We start from the raw sequence: 23,446 nt of genomic DNA, 5'->3' as shown, positions 1-23,446 counted from the left end.
TGCAGTAACCAGGGGATTAACTCTTTAACTGCCCGTACCTTACATGATGTAATGATGTGGAATACCGACAACAAAAAATCACAAAACCATAACATGTCCCATCACAACAGACACGAGTGTCGGTTCATTTCTCTATTACAGCCCCTGTTTAGATACCGAAAAGGTGCTGTCAGGCTCTTTTTGACAGGGCTGTGTTCTACCCTTTTGCCCTCCAGCTTGTATTGATAATGGAGGTTGCTATGACACAGGTGCAAGACCTTGCACTTGGCTTTGTTGAACCTCATGAGGTTCTCCTGGGCCCCACTGCTTGAGCCTGTCTAGGTCTCCCTGGATAGCATTCTTCATGCATGCTGACCACTGGACACAGCTTGGTGTCATCTGGAAACTTGCTGAAGGTGCAGTCAATCCCACTGTCAATGTCATTGAGGAAGGTTCCAGTACTGACCCCTGAGGGACACCACTCATCACTAATCTCTATCTGGACATTGAGACTTTGACCACCATTCTCAGTGCAAACAGTTCCTCATCCACTGAACAGTCAATTTGTCAAATCTATGTCTTTCCAATTTGGAGAGAAAGATGTTATGAGGAACCATATCAAAGGCTTTACTGAAGTCCATATAAATGATATCAGTTGCTCTTCCCTTGTCCACGGACACAGTTACACTATCATAGAAAGCCATAGAGGATGATGCCAAATTGGTACAGAACAGAACTAACTGGCAAGGGTCAGACATACAAATATCAAATGCCAGTGCCAGAACTGGATATGAGAGTCAGATGAAAGTCTCACTACCTCCCATTCAGTCACACAGAGACTCACACCAGAGGATGAATATTTCACCATCTATGGAAGATAGTAAAAAGTACCATTAGTACCTTGTGATGCAAGGCTCTATGAAGAGTTTATTTGGCCTGGTGCAGGAGTGGTCCTGACGATTTTCGCCTTAAGAGAAGACCAGAATATGCTTAAGTGTAAAGCACTGATAAGTGTGCTTCATATGCAGATGCAATTTCTCTACTCAGGTAAGCACAAGCTGCACCAGGACTAGCCTTACCACACATAAATCTATACCTCTGAAATCCCAGTTGGCTCGGACAATTGATTTGATGTGGAAGAGGAACTAATTGACTTACTTCTTCATTAAGTTATTGTACGCCAGTTTCTTTGTTGTAACTGCCCAAATGCAGGTTTCTACCTACATGTAGGAGGTCCATCATAGAATGTCTCTTCATCACATTACTGTGAAGATGCTGACATGATACCCACTCTGTCATGCACTTTGCTGCTCATGGCCTGCATCTAAGACAGAGCTATGCAAGATAACAAAGGGATGTGGATAAAGAGAATAGCAAAGATGATGCTATCAAGTCAGAGCTGGAGAAAGATGATTTTGTTCATGTTATGGGAAGAGTCCATGTATCTATTTGTTCACATAAATAAACTTTTTCCTCCTAAGCTTGCAGACCTTGTACTCCCAAGAGTCTGTTTCTAAGGACTGTGCAGGGCTAGTGTTGTAGTTTAACCAAACAAGTGGCTCAGCACCACACAGTCATTCACTCACTCTCCCCCTTCCCAGGGGGATGGGGGAGAGAATCAAAAAGACAAAGTAGAACTTGTAGGCTGAGACAGAACTATTTACCAAGATAGAGAAGAGAAAAAGGAAAACAGTTATCACTGTAATTATATAAAACAAGTGATGCACAAGCAATTGCTTACCACTCCCTGATTGAAGTCCAGCTAGCCACCAGAGCAGCAGAAGAGAGCAGCATGAACTCCCACTCCCTTCAAAACTTCTTCCACAAAGTCAGCTGTCCTAATTCTGTTCCCTCCCAGCTCATTGGGCCATTCACTGTAAATGGCCTTGGCTTAGTAGGCAACTATAAACATCAGTACGTTACCAAGTTGTTTTTCTCCTATAACTTAAATATAGCATCATACCAGACACTCTGAAGAAAACAATTCCAGCCCAGCTGAAACAAAGGCAGCTAGTGTTGTTAACCTTCCCTGTGGTACTGCCAAAAGCCTGTAGTAAAGGACAGCAGCAATTTTTACACCTACAGCAATATCTGAACTTTCTCTCTGTGCACAAACTTCCTGTTGTGCCTCTACCCTCTTGTTTCAGGGTACGTTTGGATCTGAGAGACAGGATGTCTCAGGAGCAGAAGGAAGTAAGCTACGCACTCAGAGCAGCACAGAGGGTTATGGGTTTTATTCAACATTTATGCAAGGCAGAGTAGGTGGCCAATAACTGTTTGTCAGTCATACTGTACCTCACATCTGCTCCACGCCAGACCTGAGACCAGAACCCAGCTGGAGTTCAAATGGAATTCTGGTGCTGTCATAGACCCCAGCTGAACCCGTCCTGAGTTACGTGGATGTCTAGTTTGGCTGCAAGGGGAGGATCGAATATACCCAGTGCCTGGACCTTCTTAACAGCTAGTTTTGCTTGCTGGAAGGCCCCTTGTTCCATTCTCTGCCAGTCCCATTTTTGACCTTTCTTTGTGAGTTGGTATAAAGGCCTCAGCAGCTGCACTAAGTGGGGTATAAAGGAACACCAGTATCCCAATATACCCTAAAATTCTTGCAGCTGCCTTGGCATGGTAGGCACTGGGAACGCCTGAACCTTGTCTATTATCTCACTGAGTAGTACTTTGGTCTTTTCTGATCAAACTACACCCAAGAATTTCATTGACAGGCCTGGTCCTTGCACCTTCTATGGGTTCATAGCCCACCCTTTCTCATGTAGATAGCTAGTCAATGAATCTACTGCCTTTTCTAATGCCTCCAGTGAGTCAGATGTCAGTATGAGATCATCAATATAGCGGTACAGTTTGATGTTATTGGGTTTATTCCAATCTGCGAGGTCATGCACCACTAGGTTATGACAATATGTAGGTGAGCGTACGTAACCTTGCAGCAGGACCTGAAAGGTCCACTGCCTGCCTCCCCACGTAAATGCAAGCAGATCTTGTGATTCTTCATGAATGGGAATACTGAAGAATGCATTCGCCAAGTTTAGGACACGGTGGTAGGTTTCTATATTCCCTACTCCATGTGTCCATCAGGAAGGTAATACTGGGTATGGCTGCATGAAAGGGTGGCATGACCTTATTCAATTCTCTGTAATCCACTGTCATTCTCCATGTGCTGTCTGACTTCCATACTGGCCATATGGGGGAATTATGCAGGCTATGTGCAGGTCTTATGATCCCTACTTTTTCTAGTTCCTGCACTATTCTTGAAATATCCTCTTGCCCCCTTGGGAGGCTATACTGTTTAGTAATCAGTAATCTGGTGCAGCTCTGGCAGGCGAATAGGCTTACATTTTGCATGGCCTCTTAATATCACCTGCACCACTCAGATAGTAATACATCTCTCTCTTAGTCTGAACTCTCCCACGGTTGTCCAGAGAGTCAGACCTCATAACATGTCTAAGCTCAGTATATATTCTGGGTCTGGGGCAATAGATATCTTATACCCTGGGGGTGGGAGATGCCCAAACCCCAACTTCAACCATGTCTGCGTAACAGGGATGGTCTTTCCCCGGAACCCACCAATCATCTCCCTGTCTCCATGTAATTTAGTTGGATCACCATAAATAATCGAGGTTTGTGCGTCCATGTCTACTAATGCCATCACTTGCTGTACATTCTTCCAGGACCAAAAAACAGTCAATTCAACATAGGGGCTTTGGTCCCGTCTGGGAGGCCTAGGTACGGGGGGGGCTGGCATCCCCTGTCACACAAGTAACTGCACAACTGCCAATTCTTTTTCATAGGAGGCTCAGGCATAGTGGCCCAGGTCACTTGAGGAGGCTTTTTCCTTTTGTTGGGAACTAGAAAGTCTTCTAAGTTCCATGTTCTCATTGGTACTTGTTCAATTATTTTTATCCCTGCTTTTCTGGGAGTCTTTTGAAATTTTTGATTTTCCTCCAGCTGCTTCCATAGCTGGAAGAGGACATGATTGGGCTGGCAATCAATTTTTGCAAGTTGAACCCCAGCCTGGATTAAATCATTAAGCATCTGTTTCCAGGCTACCTGTATGGGTCCCTATTGAGACGTCTGCAGGGCAGGCCTCCTAATTTTAGTTATAGGGAGGACCTCTGCCCCTTCCAATGTCCAGATATTGCACCTGGTCCATAGGCATTCCATTTCTCCTAGATCAGCCACCAGCTGGGCAATTTTTTGGACAGCAGCCTCTGAGGCCACTAAAGGGTTTAAGTATGGACATTAGCATGCGATACTGGTGGGGAGGCGTCTCTTCTGAGGTCCGCATCCCTGCTGAGAACTTAACCAGGTCCAGACTCTCAACAGTGTCATCATTAATTGCCTCCTTCATTCTCAGTTCTATGACATAATTTTGAAGTTCCTCCACTGAAGTCCACAGGCCAGTATTTATTGAGACATTGCTTTTATTTGGCCACATGATTCTACATACAGCCATTATCCATTGAATTAGAGAATGATTTTCGTCATTATGCACTACAGTCGCATATAATCTTTGTCTGAGGGACGGATGTGTGGTGATGGATGGAAGTTTAGAAATCTCCAGTCCATGAATACTACATGTTTGGCTCCCATGTCCCATAATCTTAAGAGCCAAGCTGGTATGCTCTCTCATGGTTTCTGTTTAAATCATTGTAATAAATCCATGAGTTCAGTAGCCGTGTACGGGTGCACCATCACATGTAATGTAGTGTAGGCAGGGGGCCACTCCTCCGGTGCCCACCCTGCTGTTCTATTTTGGACTTTCTTAGTTTTTTGAGTAATTACTGGTCTTATTTCTAGAGGATCTGAAGTTCCCAGATCCTCTAGTTGGACATTAAATTTCTTGGTATGCCTTTTATTTTTAGATCCAACCGGGATCCAAGGATCCTGTTGATCTGAGTCCCTTTCCCCTTCTGTTTCAGGGTACGTTTGGATCTGAGCGAGAGGATGTCTCAGGAGCAGAGGCAAGCAAACTATGCACTCAGAGCAGCACAGAGTGTTATGAGTTTTGTTCAGCATACACACACACACACACAGGCATCCATTTTAGATAATCCCAGTAAGCGGGAAGCAGAAACTCCCTAAGCAAATGCACTATTACTTACTGACCCTTGAGAGACGGCAAACCGCCAAAAAGGAGGGAGAAGGAACATGCCGGTTGTGGATCCGATAGGGATCCACCAGCAGGGTGTCCTCTGCTTAAAAGTGCACTTTTCCTCTCTCCCACTGCAGCCTCTCTCATGCTTTTATTCAGCACAGGTTCTGCAAGGTTTTTTTCCCCACTTGCACGCTGTACCTGCGTGACCAACACGTGACACAGAGCCCAAGTGGAACACCTGCTTGCAAAGGAAGTCCTTGCAAAAACAAGATAAACTATCAAGGTCACCTCTCTGTACAAAACAAGATATTTGTGGCTGTAGCTGCAAATATCATTTTGCTTAAAACTGTCAGAGTACTTTGTTCCACCCCAGGATCATTCTTCAGTCAGGAGCCGTTAAGTCCCCAACACACCTTCTAATGTTATAGTTCTTAATTTTAGAGGGGAAATGCCATTTGAAGATGAAGCAGTTTGCCCCTGCAGAAGTGTAATTTTCTTTTCCATTTGTCTCATACTGGCTTTTAAAAGCTTATTTTCATCCTTCCATACTTCCTCAGAGGAATGATACACATTAATAGTTAGTAGCAGTGGCCATGCTTATTTATTCAAAAATTCTGCCATCTTAGAAGGGGATTTAATAATGGGATCACTGTCCCTTATAGGTCCCCATTCTTCAATAAAATAAATTGCGCAGCCACGGGGAACCTAGGAATCCTGGGGTTTCCCACAGGAGTTCCACATTTGGGATATTAGGGGGTCCCAATGACCAGCCAATGCATTTTCCTTTTAAAACAATCCATCCTAAGTACATACATTGCTGTCACTGCTGCTTGGCTTGCCAAGTGTAACATGATAGAAAGTGCAAAAATGATGGCAGAGCAGCAAGATCCCAGGCCACAGCAAGTAGGGATTTGCTCAAACGCAACAGCAGCGGAGTGAGTAAAGAGAAAAAAACCACTATCAACTCTTAAATGAGGTCTGGGAAGGGGTGGATCCTCCCCTGGGTTGGCCCTGCCTTCCTACCAGGTGCTCAATCACTGTTTCAAGATGCAACTTAGCATTTTCACTACACCTCGTATGGTTGGAAAATAAAGTCAGTCAAGTTTGGATGAAGACAAGCCAAGCACTTTAAACATCTAGAAAAGAGAGCAGGTGTACGAGGTCATCTCCTAATGTGCCCAATCACCGTCCATGCTGGGAAGGGGTAGAGCGTAGGGGAACTGTTAGGTCACGGCTTGAACTGGTGATTGAGCACCTGGTAAAGTGGTACAGCTGGCCTAGGGAGTACAGGCAAATTGTTTGCACCTGTGCAACCCATGTGATCATAAGGGGTGGTGGCACTCTGGGCTCATATGTGTGCCAGCCACTGAAGAGACACTATCTTTTGGACCTAGGTTGCTTTGTGAGGAGGAGTGCTGCATTGCTAGTGATCCTCTTCATTAGTTGGATGAGTTTAACTCTTCTTTCTGTATGACTGTTGGTCTGCCTGTGCATATTTTGCCTGGTATTGCCAAGAACCTGCTAGAAGCAATTTTGCTTCTTTGTGAGCAGAACAGAAGTAATTATGGAGCTCATACAAAATTTGCAAATAGCAGCATTTTTAACCTTCTTTCTAAAATAAATAGCAGCATTTTTAACCTTCTTTCTAAGATAAATAGCAGCATTTTCAACCTTCTTTCTAAGATAGACTGTGAGTGATGACTTTGTTTCACTTATTCACTTTTCACTTTGATTAGGACTTTAGAAATCTAGTACGCTTGGATATAACACTGCTTGTGCTTATGTCAACAGGTAAAGAACACAGCATCATGCTCTTTCTGCTAAAACAAAGAACAACAACAAAGAAGAGCAACCAAACTGTCAAACTTGTCCTCCATTGCCTATACTCATTTCTTGTACTGCTCATTTTTGAGGAGATGGGTCTTTACCTCCAGGATACTCTTACTAAAAGATTGAGCACTATTCTTGATGAAGAACTTTCAGTTGTCAGGTACAATAGGAGTTGCTGCATTACAACTACAGCATACAGGGGAGAGAGCTTTTTTGGAACCTAGAACCAAAGAGCCAAATGAAATTGTCTTCACAGGTCTCCATCTCCTGCTGCATTGCAGGAGAGGTTTCCTTTGTTACTTGCTCCAAGGTAAACAAATAGCAACATTTGTGTATATTTGTACATAAATGAAGAACAGAATACTGCTGCACAAGCTCTCTCCTGAAGTGAGGTGCAAACATGGCAGTTGTGTTGTTGGCATCATGATGATCAGGATGCTCAGAGACTGGTGCATCAAGCAGTATGTAAGAATACACACACGAGACAGGATGGAAACTACGACAGAATATATTGATGTGAGTATGCTCTTAAATAAAAAAAGTGTGGCAACAGGAAAGGAAACAAGAGTATAAAGGGATCTGGAAAAGTGAAATACAGCTTCCTTCTGTGGAAATGATTACAGAACATCCTAGAGATGCTCCACACTCACTGTCAAATACAGTTCCTCCAAACAGGCCTACGTCCATAACTGCACTGCTCTACTTTTTGTAAATATCTCTATCTCAATTTGAGGCCACTTCCCAACTAGTGATCCAAACTAGAACTTTCCCAAGCTGTGTTAGTACTCTGAAAACATCTCTACATAAGACTGTGTGATGTTATCTCTATTAACTTTTTGATGAACTTCAACTGACATTCAGAGGAAGGCAGGTCGGGGACTTTCCGTAGGATCTCAGAAGACCTCTTTCATTGCCTTCTCTCATGTAGTATCACAGATAATGTGATATGCAGCTGTAGCCTCCTGCTACAAGAGCAAAAAAAATCAGACAGGCCTATTAGAATCCACAGCAATATACTGACAGTCAGAGGCTTGAGAGCAGCTAGTAGTTTAGCTGTAGATTTGCCATCTGCAGTAGCAGCTTAGGGGCCAGTAGGCTTCATTCATTCATTTCAGTTTGTTGGTTGACAGCTTAGCGTGTCTAAGAGCTCCACAGCCCTTTAGAGCAGAGGTGTTCAACTGCAGGCCCTTCAGGGCAGCAGAGGCAAATGAGGGAAGGAGACGATAGGTGACCCCCCAGCCTTGGAGTGAGTTAACCTTGGTGTGGTCCCCTAATTCTGTGAGGGTGCAGAAGGGTGCTGCCCCTGGCGTCTATCCTGGGGTGCCTCAGGGATCTCTCGTGGTGTGCGCAGGTGGCAAGCAGAGCAGGTCGGGCATCTCTGGTGAACAGGCTCTAGGCAGAGCTCTCAGAAAGGGGAACTGCTGCGGTATGGCCGCAGGTTTCTCGCTCCGAGCACCACACGGTTGGAATACGGGCTGGGAGAAGAACGCAAGGCTCCAAGGCCGTCAGAGCTCCCTCCCCTCTCGGGGCTGGAGCTTACCCTTGGGCAGCGCCCCCAGCTCCTCCCCGCTGAGCAGCGTCGGTCCGAGCCCCTCCTTCCATTTCCGCTGGCAGGATCTGGAGCTGTCTCCTGACGCCCGTCTGCAGATTTCTCAGGACTCGGCCCGACCTAGTCCGGTCCGGTCTGGTCTAGTCTAATGAGCGAGGGTGAGCTCCGAAGCCGCGGGCAGCTGGCGGGAAAGTTGCAGATGGTTCCCGGCCTTGGGAGTAGGAAGAGTGGGGTGGCGTGGGAAAGCCGGTCGCCGTGGGTGTTGCGGGGAGCCAGTAGCACGGAGAGCAGGCTTGGCGGGGGAGCGCGGCATAGTCCCGGTGGGGCGGGCGGACGCTGCGGGCGGTTCTTAGGTATAGAAAGCTATGTAGTAAGAGCTGACATCCTCCCATTTCCTGGCGTCTGTATAATTTTTGCAGAAACGGGAAACTTAGTTGTGTGGGACAGGACGAGCCCAGTGGTGACGGTGTGCACAGTCCTTCACTTACATTTCCCATCTCTCACGGCAGCAGATGTCTTAAACCTGGGATACCTCCTTGCCGTGGGTGGAAATATTCCTACAGTAAAACCGCCGATGGGCAGGGGGGCTGCCTTTCTCCTTTCCCCTCAGGCTGCAGCGTGGTATTACATCATAGCTGCAGACCTGACCTGAGCGTTGAATGGGTGAAGCCCTGCAGGTGATTGTCCAAGAGGTGAGATCTCACATGTCGTGTGTGTGGGCAAAGCCTGAGTTGCTAGAGAGAGGCTAAAATTCAGGGATTTTGGGGGAAGAAGCCATGGCTGATGGATGAGCTGACAGCTGTCCTCAGAAGCTACCCACTGAAGTGATTCCTGTCTTCTCCCTTACATAAAACTTGATTCTAGCTTTGTCTTTTCAAGCTTTTTGAAGCTTTTCTTGCTGAACCTTGACTATTTTCTTGTCCCCCTACTTCTACTGGGAAGTGGGAGCTCCATCTCTCTTGATAAGGCCTTCAGATCAGGAGATTTCAGAAGGGCAGAGAGGAGGACCTCTGGTATGAAAATGCTGTGCTGGGGAAAACTAGACTACAAGGGTAAATAAAACTGTACTTCCTTACTTAATACTTTTTATCAACGCTCATTCTGTGGTGAATGAATGTGAATTATCTGACTACATTGAACTTATTTTAATACTTTGGTGAGACACCTAGGATTTAACTGTAAAAGGTTAGGTATTCTCTAGAAGAGCCATGTAAGTCAAATCATGCAGCTTGTTTGTGCTGCCAGTCCCAGATGGATCTAAACTTTACCTTTACCATGTGGATCTGAAAACTTGGCATAGTATTCTAACCAGTTTTGCTATTCTTAGTAGCAGTTGCCACAGATAGTTTTACTGGATTATTTGTTAAGATGATAGATGAAGTTTTCAGGTTATATAATGGGAAAGGATAATAACCACTGAGGAAAAGAATTAATATATTGGTATAGAATATGGACCATGGTTAGCTCTTAAAATAGCTAAAAAAATTTTCATAAGATAACCCATCAACCATGTGCACGTCACATTGATAACATCAAGGAAATCACTCCTCGTATTTCTTTATGTGCCTTTTGTTTCCATCTTGCATTTTACTGAACTCCAGGAATGAAAACTGATGGAGCTAATATAGCCTCTGCTTCCAGATCTTTCCCTTTCAAACTTTTAGACCTGTGCTGTTCAAGCTGCAGTTCATACAACTGAGGCCTTTTCTGTAATGGAGTTGTGAAAATTCTGGCAATTTTGGTTTAAGGCACGTGTGCTTTGTTTAAATAATCCTCATTAATAAAGCTGCATGAGAAGACTATAGGGTCAGAATATAACTACTGCAGCATTATTTGCATCCCTGCAAGAGAGGCAACACTCCACAAGTAGCAGTGGATCCCCTACTCTGTTGCAGCAATGTAGAGGGAGGGGACCTGGGAGATGAGGAACGGAGACAGGTTCCTGCTTCGGATGGCAGTTGACAACCCCTCCTGGCCTACCTCACCTCCCCAGCTGCCTTTGTATAGCAGATATGAGGCCCTGGAACAAGAAGTCCCAGGGTAAGTGAAGAAATTGGAGAAACTCCATCCAGAGGGCTGTCTAGGATGACCCATGCCTCAAGACAGCCTCTGTCAAGAACAAAAGAAAGGTAATTGTCATAGGAGACTCCCTTCTGAGGAGAACTGAGGGCCCGGTATGCTGACTGGACCTTACTGGGAAGTCTTCTGCCTCTGTGGGACCCAGGTCAGGGATGTCATGCAGAAGCTTCCTGGTCTGATGCAGCTCCTGGTATTTCAGGTAGGCAGTGATGAAGTTGCAGGGAGAAGCCTGAGGGCTATCAAGAGGGACTTCAGGGCACTGGGGCAGTTAGTTTGTGGAGCAGGAGGTTGGGTGATGTTAACCTCCATTCCTTTGGTAGTAGAAAAATATACTAAGAGGAGCAGGAAGACCCACCTCATCAACATACAGCAAAGAGGCTGGTGCCATCAGAGGCATTTTGGTTTTTTTTTGATCATGGGATGATTTATTTGGCACCAGACCTCCTGGCAATGGGTGGGGACCATCTGAGTCAAAGGTGGAAATGGTTTCTGGCTCAGAGTTGTCAGGGCTCATTGAGAGGGCTTTAAACTAGGTTTGAAGGGGTAAGGGGATAGAATGGCTTGCTAGAGATGAGCCTGGGGGCAGCATTCCAACCAGGATCAGGGGTGAGACCAATAGCCCAACAGAAGTGCATCTACACTTGTGCACACAGCATGGGCAACAAACAGGAGGAGCTAGAACCTGTGATGTGACAGGAAAACTGTGACCTAGTCATCATCACTGAAACATGGTGGGATTGTTTTCATGGCTGGAGTGCTACAATGGAAGGCTCTAAGAGATAGGCAAGAAAGGAGGGGCAGTGGGGTGTCTCTCTATGTTAGGGAGTATTTTGACTCTGTAGAGCAGTCTAGGAGGTTACTGGAGTGTGTGGAAGATAACTTCCTGACGCAGCTGATAAGAGATCCTACCAGGGAAGCACCCCGTTGGATCTACTGTTTGCTAACAGAAAAGGAACGGTGGGAGAAGCGGTGGCTGGAAACTGTCTTGGGTGTAGTGAGCAGAAAATGATTGAGTTTTCCATTTCTCTTGAAGCATGGCATGGGAAACATGACTGGCAGTGAAGACCGAGGCAAAGATCTTTTAAGTAGCTCGGCCTTTTCCATAAAGCCAGTTCTCCATTCTAGTTTATCAGGGGGTACGCTCTCTGTTGCCTGTTTCTTCTGCCCAGTGTGTCTAAAGAATCCCTTCTTGTTATTTTTCATGTTTCTTTCTAAGTTTAATTCCATCTGCGCCTTAGATTTCCTTATCCTTTTCAGCAGAAGTCTTTTCCTGGTGGCCCATCTCTCTGGTATGTCTAGCACAATCAAAATGGTAGCCATGCTTTGGAGCATATTCACTGCATCCCCTATTATTGCCACCCTCTCCAGAGCTTAAGGAGGACAAATCTCAAGATAGGCCTCTGTGGTACTTTATTTTTTGTATTGGCCTCTGGATTGAGTGTAGTGCTTCAATCATTACTTTTTGAGCATTCCAATCAGCTTTTCTCTTACCTAGTTGTCAACTCATCCAGACTGTAATGATACACAATTACCGTGGGAGAGTATTGAAAGACTTGCTACAGCTGAGATAGATGACTTCTAGTGCTTTCTCTTTGTTCACAAATCCAGTTGTTTTATCATAAAATGCAACTAGGTTCATGTTGTATGATTTATCGCTGTTCATTTTGACTGTTTCCATTCACCATGATCTTCAAAGCCCAGAAATGTGTTCCAAGAATACCTTCTTCATGCACCAGTACTTGCTATGGGCTGAACATCTGGAAAACAGTTCTGTAGAAATGGACCTTGAAGTCCTGGCTGGCAACAAGCTGACCACGAACCAGCAACACACACTTATGGCAAAGCAGTCCAGCAGCAAACAGGGCTACGTTAGGAAGAAGAGCATTTTCAGCGGTTCAAGGGAGATGGTCCTCTGCTCAGCAGGGGTGAGGCTACCACTGGAATACTGTTCCTCAGCAAAACAAAGATATGGACATACTGGAACTCATCCAGAAAAGCTCCACAAAGGTGATGAAGGCACTAGGGTGTCTTTTGTATGAGGAGAGGCTGAGAGTGCTGTGACTGTTCAGCTGGGAGCAGAGAAGACTCAAGGGGCAAATCTTATCAGTGCATAAAATCCAGTTGGACACAGTCCTTTGCAGTCTGCTGCAGCTGACCCAGCATGAGTGGGGAGACTGGACTAATCTTGAGAGGCTGCTTCTAAATATCATGATTCTGTGAATTCATTATTTTTTTGCAGGTACCAAAGTGAAGTTGACCCAGCTACTTGCGTAGATTGTCCTTTTTCCCTGTTTGAAAGCATATGAAATATTTGCCTTTTTCCAGTCATGTGAGGCCTACCATGATGTCTAAAAGGTTCCAAACACAATAGTGAACTGTCTTGCTATTATATCAACCTATTCTTTAAGCATCCTAGAATGCATCCTGTCTGCTTTCAGGTACTTCTGTGGGTTGAGGTGTGTGTTTGTTTTTTACAGATCCCTGACTCAATCCTGGTTCTTATGTACCTTGAGCCCTATTTCTAGAAATAGGGGCCTGAGACTTTTCCTGTGAAGGCTGAGGCAAAGACGACGTTAAGAACCGTAGCCTTATCTGTATCTGCTGACATCGCACCATTTGCCCCTCAGCAGGCCCATGTTTTCCTTGTTTATTCTTTTTCTACTGAGGTAGCTTTTCCTGTTGCCTGTGATGTCCCTTGCCAGTTTCAAATTTGGTTGAACTTTGGCTTTCCTAGCAGCACTCTAGAATATCAGAATTCCTGTTGTACTCCTCTGTCCCCTGACCTCACTTCTATCTCTTATGAATGTCATCTTTGCATTAGAGCTCAGTCCTAAGTTCCTTGTTTAGCCATGTTATTCTGTATGTATACTTATTTTCCTGAGTTCTAGAACTCTAGTACTAGTTCTGCCTTTTTTTTTATTTTTAAGGGAGGCTATTGTGAAAGACCTGCCAGCTGGAGTCTCCTTTCCTGGTTCAAGTGGCAGTAGACTGGTTTGGAATAAGTGACCTGACTTTGCTGAGACTATAGGCCTGAGCTAGATGTCATCTAGGTTTTAGTGATGTGACAGGCTTGCTCATAGGCTATAGTAAGTGTAGACCCTAGTGTTAAGTGTGTACTTCGGTCTTTGCAAGATCAAATACTGTATTCAGAAAATCCTCAGCTGTTTTTCACTGAGGGATTACACCCGTATTATCAGGTGGGGATATTAACTAAACCCTGAAAGCAGAGTAGCAGCATTAGTACTATTACAGCTGACCTAATAATTCTCTTGTCTAATATGGGTTAATTAATTCAGGAACATTAATGTCGCGATGCAATTACACTGCCACTGATTTTGCAGGAAACCTGGCTGGTACTAGTTTTGAGTAATAGGTCTGTGTTTCATTCTAGAAACATACATGTGAATAGTGATTTCCATGAAATGTAGTGCATTATATCAAACATCAGACTAGGCCCTGACTAGTAGTAATTCTAGGTGAATTTGATGTAGCAATCCAGATGTGATAGTGACTTTTTTTTCCAGTAACTTAAACCTGTTTTGGATTTTCCTAGCCCCACTCGATAGCTTATCTATCTTGATAATTTATTTTTTTAGAGTGTTTCTCTTTCTTATCTCTGTACGTAATACTCTTAAGAGTCTCACTTTTTGATATATTAACTTTGTTATTGATGTTCAGGAGTTCATTTCATTTGCTGGAAAATGACTTTATGCCCTTCAGAGATGACTTCTCTAGTTCTGTATGCTAGTTAAACTCACGTTAAAATTTACATGTAGGACTTGTGGAGGAGAATAAGGTTATTTCAGTTATGATTTTATATAAAAAGGTTATTTAAAATATAGTGAATAATAAAAGCCATTGTCTCTGTAGTTCTCTTTCGGTTTTAGTATTTGCTTATCTTACAGCTTGGCCTGTGGAAATAGATGATTAATTCTTTTCTCTTTGAAAATTCTGATAATCTCTTTCTTCAGCATCTAGCAGAACTTTTCCTTGAGCTCTCTTTCCAGTTTTCTTAGGAGTAGTGGCCTGACCTTGATTTAAAAAACAAAAAAAACACCAAACCAACAACACATTACTTCATTTAGGCAGCTGCTCCAAGGCAGAATCACACCTTACAAAGATTTGCCTATGGCTCTTTTAAAAATTGACTTTTTATTTTTTTGAATTTATGGTGATTAAGAAGACACCGTAATAAATAATTTCTTAACTCATGTATTTCAGTCTTCATCTTGTCTAGCCTTTTCATGAATTTTAACACTAGATGGCAGCTGAAACATTTCAGTTCTACAAGAAAATGCTCTTTAGGAGAGCAGCTTTCTTTTCTTCATTACCAGAATAATGGAGATTTGTTAACTCCGTATTATATAATGTTTATTCTTAGCAAATAATTTGCTTTATTTCTTTCAAATCTTTTAAAAACTAAAAATCTAGCTTCTACCAGCACGTGTGTTCATTTGTAGCACTATCACATTGTTGTCTGATGTGCTGTCAAGGAGGGAGAAGAGTTTTTCGTTTTAGTAGCTCTGAGAGCATACTACTTGTGCTTCCTGGATGATTACATGGCTGCTTTGAACTACGTTGTTTCAGAAAGGAGAGAGGTGTCAATGACTGAAATGTACTGAAGAGCGATGCTGATAACTTTTCCCTCAAGAATGTAAAAGTACTTCTCATTTGTTTTGTTGGTTTTTGTTGGTATGTAATTTTGAATTCATTTCCAAAGCATTTGAGTTGATCTTCTCTTATTCTGTGCTTCAAAAGTTATTTTTTTCCCAGTTGAACTTCAAAATGGCAAGTCTTGTATTCCATGCCATTTTATCCTTTCAGCAATCAGAAAACATAATCCACTGTGAAGGCCTTAGAAAAGAAAATTCCAAATAGTTAAAACTGATTATTTATTTATTAAGATTATTTTAAGAGCTCACATGAAAATTGCCACAGGCTTTCTTCTTGGCTTAAGCCTAAAATTGGAAACTTTTTTTTTATTAAGATCATGCATTGAAATACGTATTGGAACATGGTACTCTTAGCAAGTTGCTTCAGTGGTGTATTGGCAGAGGTGTGACAATCATCTGTTCTGACTCTTAAGTAAGAACCTTCTGCAATTTGTGAGTGAGCAGTTAGCTCATGTACCTCCTCTGGTCTTCTTTTGAATACATTAGACTTACTGTAGATGTTGAATGGTATTTTTTGGCAGCCAAATGAGTGAATATTTATCTTGAACTTGAACTCTGAATGGTATTTGCAACAATAACAACATACCGTCAGTAAGACCTTAGGAAAAACCTTTGTCTTTTGTGATAAGTGTAGGAGATATTCCCCCCCCCCCCCCTTGGATTGATGTCAGATGATTTATTTCCATCTCTATAAATAATGTAATGAAAGATAACCCATATATGTTTTAGGGACCTAATGCACCGTAGCAAATTTGTAGTGATAGTCAGGGTATAGTATTTTCTCTTTTAATAGGATCACAGGATGGCCTGGTTTGAAAAGGACCTCAAGGATCATCTAGTTTCAACCTCCCTGCCTTGGGCAGGGTTGCCAACCACTAAACCAGGCTGCCCAGAGCCATATCCAGCCTTGCCTTGAATGCCTCCACAGATGGGGCGTCCACAACCTGTCTGGGCAACCTGTTCAAGTGCGTCACCACCTTCTGAATGAAAAACTTCCTCCTAATATCTAACCCCAATGTCCCATCTTAGTTTAAAACCATTCCCCCTTGTCCTATCACTATCAATCCATGTAAACAGTCATTCCCCCTCCTGTTTATACACTCCCTTCAAGTACTGGAAGGCCACTATGAGGTCTCCTCAGAGCCTTCTCTTCTCCAAGCTAAACAAGCCCAGTTCCCTCAACCTCTCTTCATAGGAGAGGTGCTCCAGCCCTCTGATCATCTTGGAGGCCCTCCTCTGGACCTGTTCCAAGAGCTCTGTGTCTTTCTTGTGCTGAGGCCCCAGGCCTGGACGCAGTATTTCATATGGGGCCTCACAAGAGCTGAGTAGAGGGGGACAATAACCTCCCTCACACTGCTGGCTCATGTCCAGCTTCTCGTCCACCAGAACCCCCAAGTCTTTCTCTGCAGGGCTGTTCTCAAAGAGTTCTTCCCCCAGTCTGTATAAATACCTGGGATTGCCAAAATGCAACACCTTGCACTTGGCATTGTTGAACCTCATTACGTTCACTTCTCCAGCCTGTCTAGGTTCCTCTGGAGGAGGAGCTTAGCATTTGCACTAAGCTTCTGTGATTGTGTAGTTAAAAGAAAAGCTAGGCTTTCTCTGTTTTTATCAAAAGCTTTTCTTCTGCTTTCAGAGCTAAATAGAAGAATTAAAATACCTAAGCTATAGACACAAACAGCAAAATAAAAAGAAATTTTATTTAATATTTTTTGAAAAGGAAATGACCTCAGCAAACCTGGTTTCACGTATTGGATTACATGGTTTTGCTTGTGAGTCTGAGACTGATGGAAAAACAGTAAATTGCAGTTTTCCCAGATTTTAGATGGAATGACTGGGACTAGAATCAGTGAGGATGGGAAAATTGTATATCTTTTTGCTGTAATATCTTCAATGAGCTGCAGGTTCAGTCTTGATTTCTCCTATCATTTTCATTTTATGTTATACAGAATAACTATTGGTACACACTCGTGGTGAGGCTGGTGTGTTTCAGAAACTAGTTGTTTTACTAGAGAGTAAATCTTAGCATGACGATTTACCAGACACCTGGGTAGTTTCTGGACAGTAACTGTGTGTAATAAATTAAGACTGTGGTGAGATGTGACCACAAGTCAGAGTATCAGAATGATACGTTTACTATTGTAGAACCAGAAGATTTTTTTTATCAGACTAAGGATGAAATAAAAATAAAGCTGCTCCCATTCAAATTGAAGAGGCTAAAGTGATGTAGAGAGGAGGAATGGACTTTCTGAACATTTTACATTGAACTCAGGATGTTGGTTGAAGTGTCAGCCTCTGCTGTTCTTTTGTTTTGATTATGACCAGTTAGAGAACTAGCAGAAAGACTTCTGCAACTTGTTCCCTCTCTAGTGCTCTTCAGGAGCTATTAAGTCAGGAGAGAGGTCCACATTACTGCTACCTGGGACTTCTGGAGGGCAGACTTTGAACTGTTTAGGATGTTGGTTGGGTGAATCCCTTGGTAGTCAGTCCTGAAGGGCAAAGGCATCGGTCCAGGAGTGCTGGACATTGCTCAAGAAGGAAATCTTAAAGGTTCAGGAACAGGCTGTCCCCCTGTGCCAGAAGATGAGCTGTCAGGGAAGAAGACTGGCCTGGGCAGTCTTCAGGGAGCTTTTGCTGAGACTCTGGGGAGAAAAAGAGAGTTCACAATCTTTGTAAGAAGGGTCAGGCAACTTGAGAAAAGTACAAGGATGTTGCTAGGATATGCAGAGGAAAAATTAGAAAGGCAAAAGCCCAACAAGAGCTTAATTTGGCCACCATTGTTAAAGATAATATATTTGTAAAAACATTTTTTATTAATAGCAATAGGAGGGCCAAGGAGAATATCTTGCCCTTATTAGACATGGCGGGGAACGTTGTCACTGAGAATGAGGGAAAGGCTGAGCTTTTCAATGCCTTCTTTGCTTCTGCCTTTAATAGTCAAGCCGGTTATCCTCAGGGTTCTCAGACCCCTGAGCTGGAAGACTTTATGAGTTCTAGCAAGACCAAGTGCCAGGTCCTGCATTTCGGTTACAAAAATGTAACCCATGTATCATTACAGGCTTTGGGCAGTGGCTGGAAAGCTGCATGGAGGAGAAGGATCTGGGGTTGTTAGCTGACAGCTGGCTGAACGCGAGGCAGCAGTATGCCCAGACGGCCAATAAGGCCAGTGGCACCCTAGCTTGCATGAGAAATAGGGTAGTCAGCAGGAGTAGAGACGTGAGTTTTGCTCTGCAACCACTCTGCACTGGTGAGGCTACACCTTGAGTACTGTGTTCAGTTTTGGGCCCCTCACTACAAGAAGGCCTTTGAGGCTCTGGAGCATATCCAGAAAAGGGCAACAAAGCTGGTGAGGGGTCTGGAACAGAAGTCTTATGAATAGTGGCTGAGGGAACTGGGAATGTTTAGTCTGGAGAAGAGGAGACTCAGGGGAGACCTTATTGCTCTCCGAAAGAAGGCTGTGGCATAGTGGGGATCAACTTCCCAGGTAACTAGCAGTAAGATGAGAGGTAATGGTCTTAAGTTGCCTCTGGGAAGAATGTTCAGGTTGGGTGTTAAGAAAAATTTCTTCTCAGAAGGAGTGGGGAGGTTTTGGAACAGGCTGCCCAGGGAGGTGGTTGAGTCACTACCCCTGGAGGTTTTCAAGAAAAGGGTAGATGTTGCACTGAGTGACGTGACATCTTCCTGAGTGGTCAGAGGCATGGGTTGATGGTTGGACTAGATGATCTTAGTGGTCTTTCCAACCTTAATGATTCAGTATCTTTCACTCTGTGGTTCTGCTGTGTGGAGAGATGAACGTTCCTGTTAATCTCTTTTGAGAAAAGTAGAGGGTGAATTGTGAGTATCAATGTTATCTAAGATATCATGATTGTTTTGTTATGCCTCATAGCTGACCCTGTGTTGAACAGCAGTTGGACTAGGTGACCTCAGGTTTGTTTCAGCATGAATTCTCCTATCTATGATAACACTGAAGTGATAACATTAGTTTAAGGATTGATCTTCATTTCAAAATGTACAACAGAAATTTTGTTCTTAAATTCTTTTGAAAGTTTTTCCTTTTACTGTCAGAATTCTCTGTTATAATGCCAAGTCTGTCATGCTGTTCTAATGTCTGGTATTTCTGAAGGTGGAAGTGACTAATAGCTATTGTGTTTATTTCCATAAACTCTGCTATAAATAAAAAAAAAAAGCTAATTGCATTAACGAGTGAAAAGCTGATTGTATTTCTGAGTTTGAGTCACTGCATGTCTCTAGTATTAGCTGAACTGTGTGAACTAACCCTTAGTGGTTATAGTGATATTGTTAAAACAGGACTGTCCTTGCTGAGTACAGTCTTTGCTGATTTATGACTGCTTGGACTGGTCTGTGTATTCTCATAATAAGGGTATGATGAACTATGTCAACCTCATGCAGACATAGAATGGTGAGAGCTGCAGACACAGGACCATGAGAGCGGCGTTTTCTTTATATGGCATGTCTGTGGAGGTGACTGGACTAGACTGGAGAAGGAACTCGAGGGGGGGAGTAAGGGAAAAGTCAGTAGGCTAAGAGTGAGGAAGGATGAGGTGGTAAACTGAACACAGAGGAACAGAAGAAAAACCAAAATGTTACACCAAGCAGGTTTGAAGGAGCCTTAGCTAAAAAGTTTGTGACTTTGTACTATGAAACTGGGATCATATCCTAGAGAGTAGAGGGCTCTGTGGGCTTTCTGTATGTTGGTTTTCTGGTGTATAGCAAGTTTACTCCTAATTGAAGTCATTTGACGGGAAGGGTTGAAGGAGACAGGGCTTGAAGTTGAAGGAAACCTGAGTTTAGGAGACTAGTGGGAAGAACTCATAGGAAAAGTAATGTAATTGGCAGAATTTTATCTGTACTTAGAGGTTGCACTGTGTAATCTCTATGTAGTTATTACTAATTTCTTAGTTAATATGGCTCCAGAGGGGCAAAGATGGAGAGGCAGCCTTGTATAGTCTGATACTAACGCAAGTTCCGAGTCTTCTGCAGTTCAGTAGTGAATGCTGTCTCCCTGAGTGCTTATGGCAGTATGGTGATGAACACTATTTTCTATGGTGATTGCAGCCATAGAACCATAGAATCGCTCAGGTTGGAAAAGACCTTCCAGATCATCAAGTCCAACCGCAACCTAACCATACTACCCTAACAACCCACCGCTAAATCATGTCCCTGAGCACCACATCCAAACAGTTTTTAAACACATTCAGGGATGGTGACTCAACCACCTCCCTGTGGAGCCTATTCCGGTGCTTAACAGCCCTTTCTGTAAAGAAATTTTTCCTGATAACCAACCTAAACCTCCCCTCGTGCAACTTGAGGCCATTTCCCCTTGTCCTGTCACCTGTCACCAGTGAGAAGAGACCAGCCCCACTCTCACTGCAATCACCTTTCAGGTATTTGAAGAGAACAATGAGGTCTCCCCTCAGTCTCCTATTCCTCAGACTAAACAGCCCCAGTTCCCTTAGTTGCTCCTCATGGGGCATATTCTCCAAGCACTTCACCAGCCTTGCTGCCCTTCTTTGGACCTGCTTCAGCACCTCCATGTCCTTTCTGGATTGAGGTGCCCAAAACGGAACACAGTACTCGAGGTGTGGCCTCACCAGTGCCGAGTACAGGGGCAGGATTACTTCCCTAGTCCTGCTCACCACACCATTCCTGATCCAAGCCAGGATGCCATTGGCCTTCTTGGCCACCTGGGCACACTGCTGCCTCATATTCAGCCGACTGTCCATCAGCACATCAAGGTCCCTTTCTGTCAGGCAGCTTTCCAGCCACTCCTCCCCAAGCCTGTAGGGTTGCCTGGGGTTGTTGTGACCAAAGTGCAGGACCCAACACTTGGCCCTGTTGAAACTCCTACGGTTTACCTTGGCCCATCGATCCAGTCTATCCAGGTCCCTCTGTAGTGCCTTTCTACCTTCTGGCAGATCAACACTCCCTCCCAACTTGGTGTCATCTGCAAACTTACTGAGGGTGCACTCAGTCCCCTCATGGAGGTCATTGATTAAGATGTTGAGTAGGAGTGGCCCCAGTACTGAGCCCATACCACACATAGAACTCACATTAAGCATGGGCAAGGAGATTTTCTATTTGGATTTGCTGATTTCTAAAGTTGCTAATTGCTAAATTTGCTGATTTCAGTAGGTTTTCTGCAGGTGTATTTTTCTTTTTTGTCTTGTCTATTTATTTTTTCCGCACAGCTCTATTTTCAGTTCAGTGAAAGGAGGTTCTACCAACAGTGTTCAGCTAACTTTGGTTTGCCAAGTTATATGTGTACTTATTCCCAAATCGGTTTTGCTTTGCATTTTATGTTAGGAACGTAGCCTTCTGTGAATGAAGGTTGTTGCTTTGCCTTGTGTAAAGGAAGTGCAGGTGAAGTTATGAAGGATTGAAACCAACACAGAATTGCAAAATCATAGGGGTTGGGAGGGATCTCTGGAGATCATCTAGTCCAACATACCTGCCAAACTAGGTTCCCTAGAGTGGGTTCCACAGAAAAGTGTCCAGGCATGTTTTGAATATCTCCAGAGAAGGAGACTCCACAACCTCTCTGTCTAGCCTGTTCCAGTACTTTGTTACCCTCAAAGAAGTTTTTTCTCATGTTCATATGGAACTTCCTATGTTCCAGTTTGTGCCTGTTGCCCCTTGTTGTGTCATTGGGCACCACTGAAAAGAGTCTGGCCCCATCCACTTGGCACCTCCCCCTTAGATATTTCTAAGCATTGATAAGATCTCCAGTCCCAGGTCTCAGCCTTTCCTCACAAGGGAGATGCTCCAGGCCTCTAATCATCTCTGTAGCGCACTGCTGGACTTTCTCTAGAAGTTGTCTGTCTTCTTTGAACTGGGGAGCCTAGAACTGGATGCAGTACTCCAGATGTGGCCTCACCAGGGCAGAGTAGAGGGGGAGGATCACTTCCCTTGACCTGCTGGCCACACTATTCTTGATACACCCCAGGATACCACTGGCCTTCTTGTCCACAGGGGCACTGTTGGTTCATGGTCAGTCTGTTGTCCAGTAGAACCCCCAGGTTCTTCTCTGTAGAGCTCCTCTCCAGCAGGTCGCTCCCTAATCTGTGCTGATGTGTGTGGTTCTTCCTCCCCAGGTGTAGGACTCTACACTTGCTCTTGTTGAACCCCATCAGGTTATTCCCCACCCAGCTCTCTAGTCTGTCCAGGTCTTGCTGAATGGCAGCTCAGCTATCTGGTGTGTCAGCCAATCCTCCCAGAATGTCATCAGCAAACTTGCTGAGGGTGTACCCTATCCCTTCATCCAGGTCACTGATGAAAATGTTAAAGGAGACCAGTACTGACCCCTGGGAAACACCACTAGCATACTGTATCACTGTATGTGATACAGTGATGCATATTGAAGGAAAGCGTTTGTTTAAAATGAACAGTAGTATAATTGGAAAATTTCTGTTGGTCAAGTTTTGTGAATATTTATATAATTTCTATTTTTTGTATACCATTGGAGTAGTTTGTATGAGGTTTGTAAACACTGGAAATGGTACTGTTCTGTGATTCTTTTCCATGTGTTTGGTGGAAGTCCTCATCTCATGCTCGCTGGTTTGCTGTTTCTGCAATACCGCGTTTTAATTTTGAAAGTACCCCGAACACTGAGTCTTTTGTTGTTTGTTTTTATGTTATTTTTTTTTTTTTACAGCAGTGGTTGGTCGTACTAGAAGTAAAGGTGAGACCAATCAGAAAGTGGGACTAATGTAGGAGAGTTCAGCAGGAGGGGTCTTGGTGAATCAGTTCTTGTTGCTGTGAACATGTAATCAGGTGTCTTGGTGATAATGGCATGCCTAAATACAAAGAGGAGGGATTAAACTAGTAGTTCTGATTTAACTTGACGCACAAATTAATGCTTGCCTTTTCCTAAATTTCTGATTTTCCTTCAGTTTCTGCTAAACTGTTTTAATGTTTTATCTATTGTCAATATTTAAATTTGTGTCTGCATGAAGTCTGTATTATGACCTAGAGACCAGTGTTCAGACTTATTCCTTTTGTTCAGAGGGAGGTGGGATTTGACACAGCTTCTTTTTTTTCTAGTTTCCCTCAAGCCCTCATTTGTGTGCTCTTGAAGAAATTGTTTTTGATTTGAGGTTAGTCCAAAAGGCAAAGAGGTTCACTTCACCCTTCTTCACCTCTCTAGATTTGCTCTGGGACTTTTATTTTGACATACATCCAATTACCTCAAGTAAGAAAGGTCTCTGT

General features: G+C 43.7%; 1 protein-coding gene across 3 annotated transcripts in view; it reads left to right on the top strand.

Annotated features, from left to right (window-relative positions):
• The window catches only part of TSPAN9 (tetraspanin 9), a 185,836-nt gene continuing 170,868 nt past the window's right edge, over window positions 8,479-23,446 (top strand). Inside the window, exons 1-2 of one of the 3 annotated variants that reach the window (XM_021393898.1) lie at window positions 8,486-8,626; window positions 8,981-9,160. Coding sequence is in view for 1 of the 3 variants with exons in the window: in XM_021393887.1 (XP_021249562.1) it covers window positions 8,617-8,626 (10 nt within the window). In the remaining 2 variants the exon portion in view is untranslated. Of the gene's footprint in view, window positions 8,627-8,980; window positions 9,161-23,446 lie in introns of all 3 variants that reach the window. The other 2 variants (XM_021393887.1, XM_021393877.1) reach the window with 2 other exon arrangements.

This window comes from Numida meleagris, chromosome 1, assembly GCF_002078875.1.
Source record: "Numida meleagris isolate 19003 breed g44 Domestic line chromosome 1, NumMel1.0, whole genome shotgun sequence".
Lineage (NCBI taxonomy): Eukaryota > Metazoa > Chordata > Aves > Galliformes > Numididae > Numida > Numida meleagris.
This window is presented reverse-complemented; position numbering and strand designations above follow the sequence as displayed.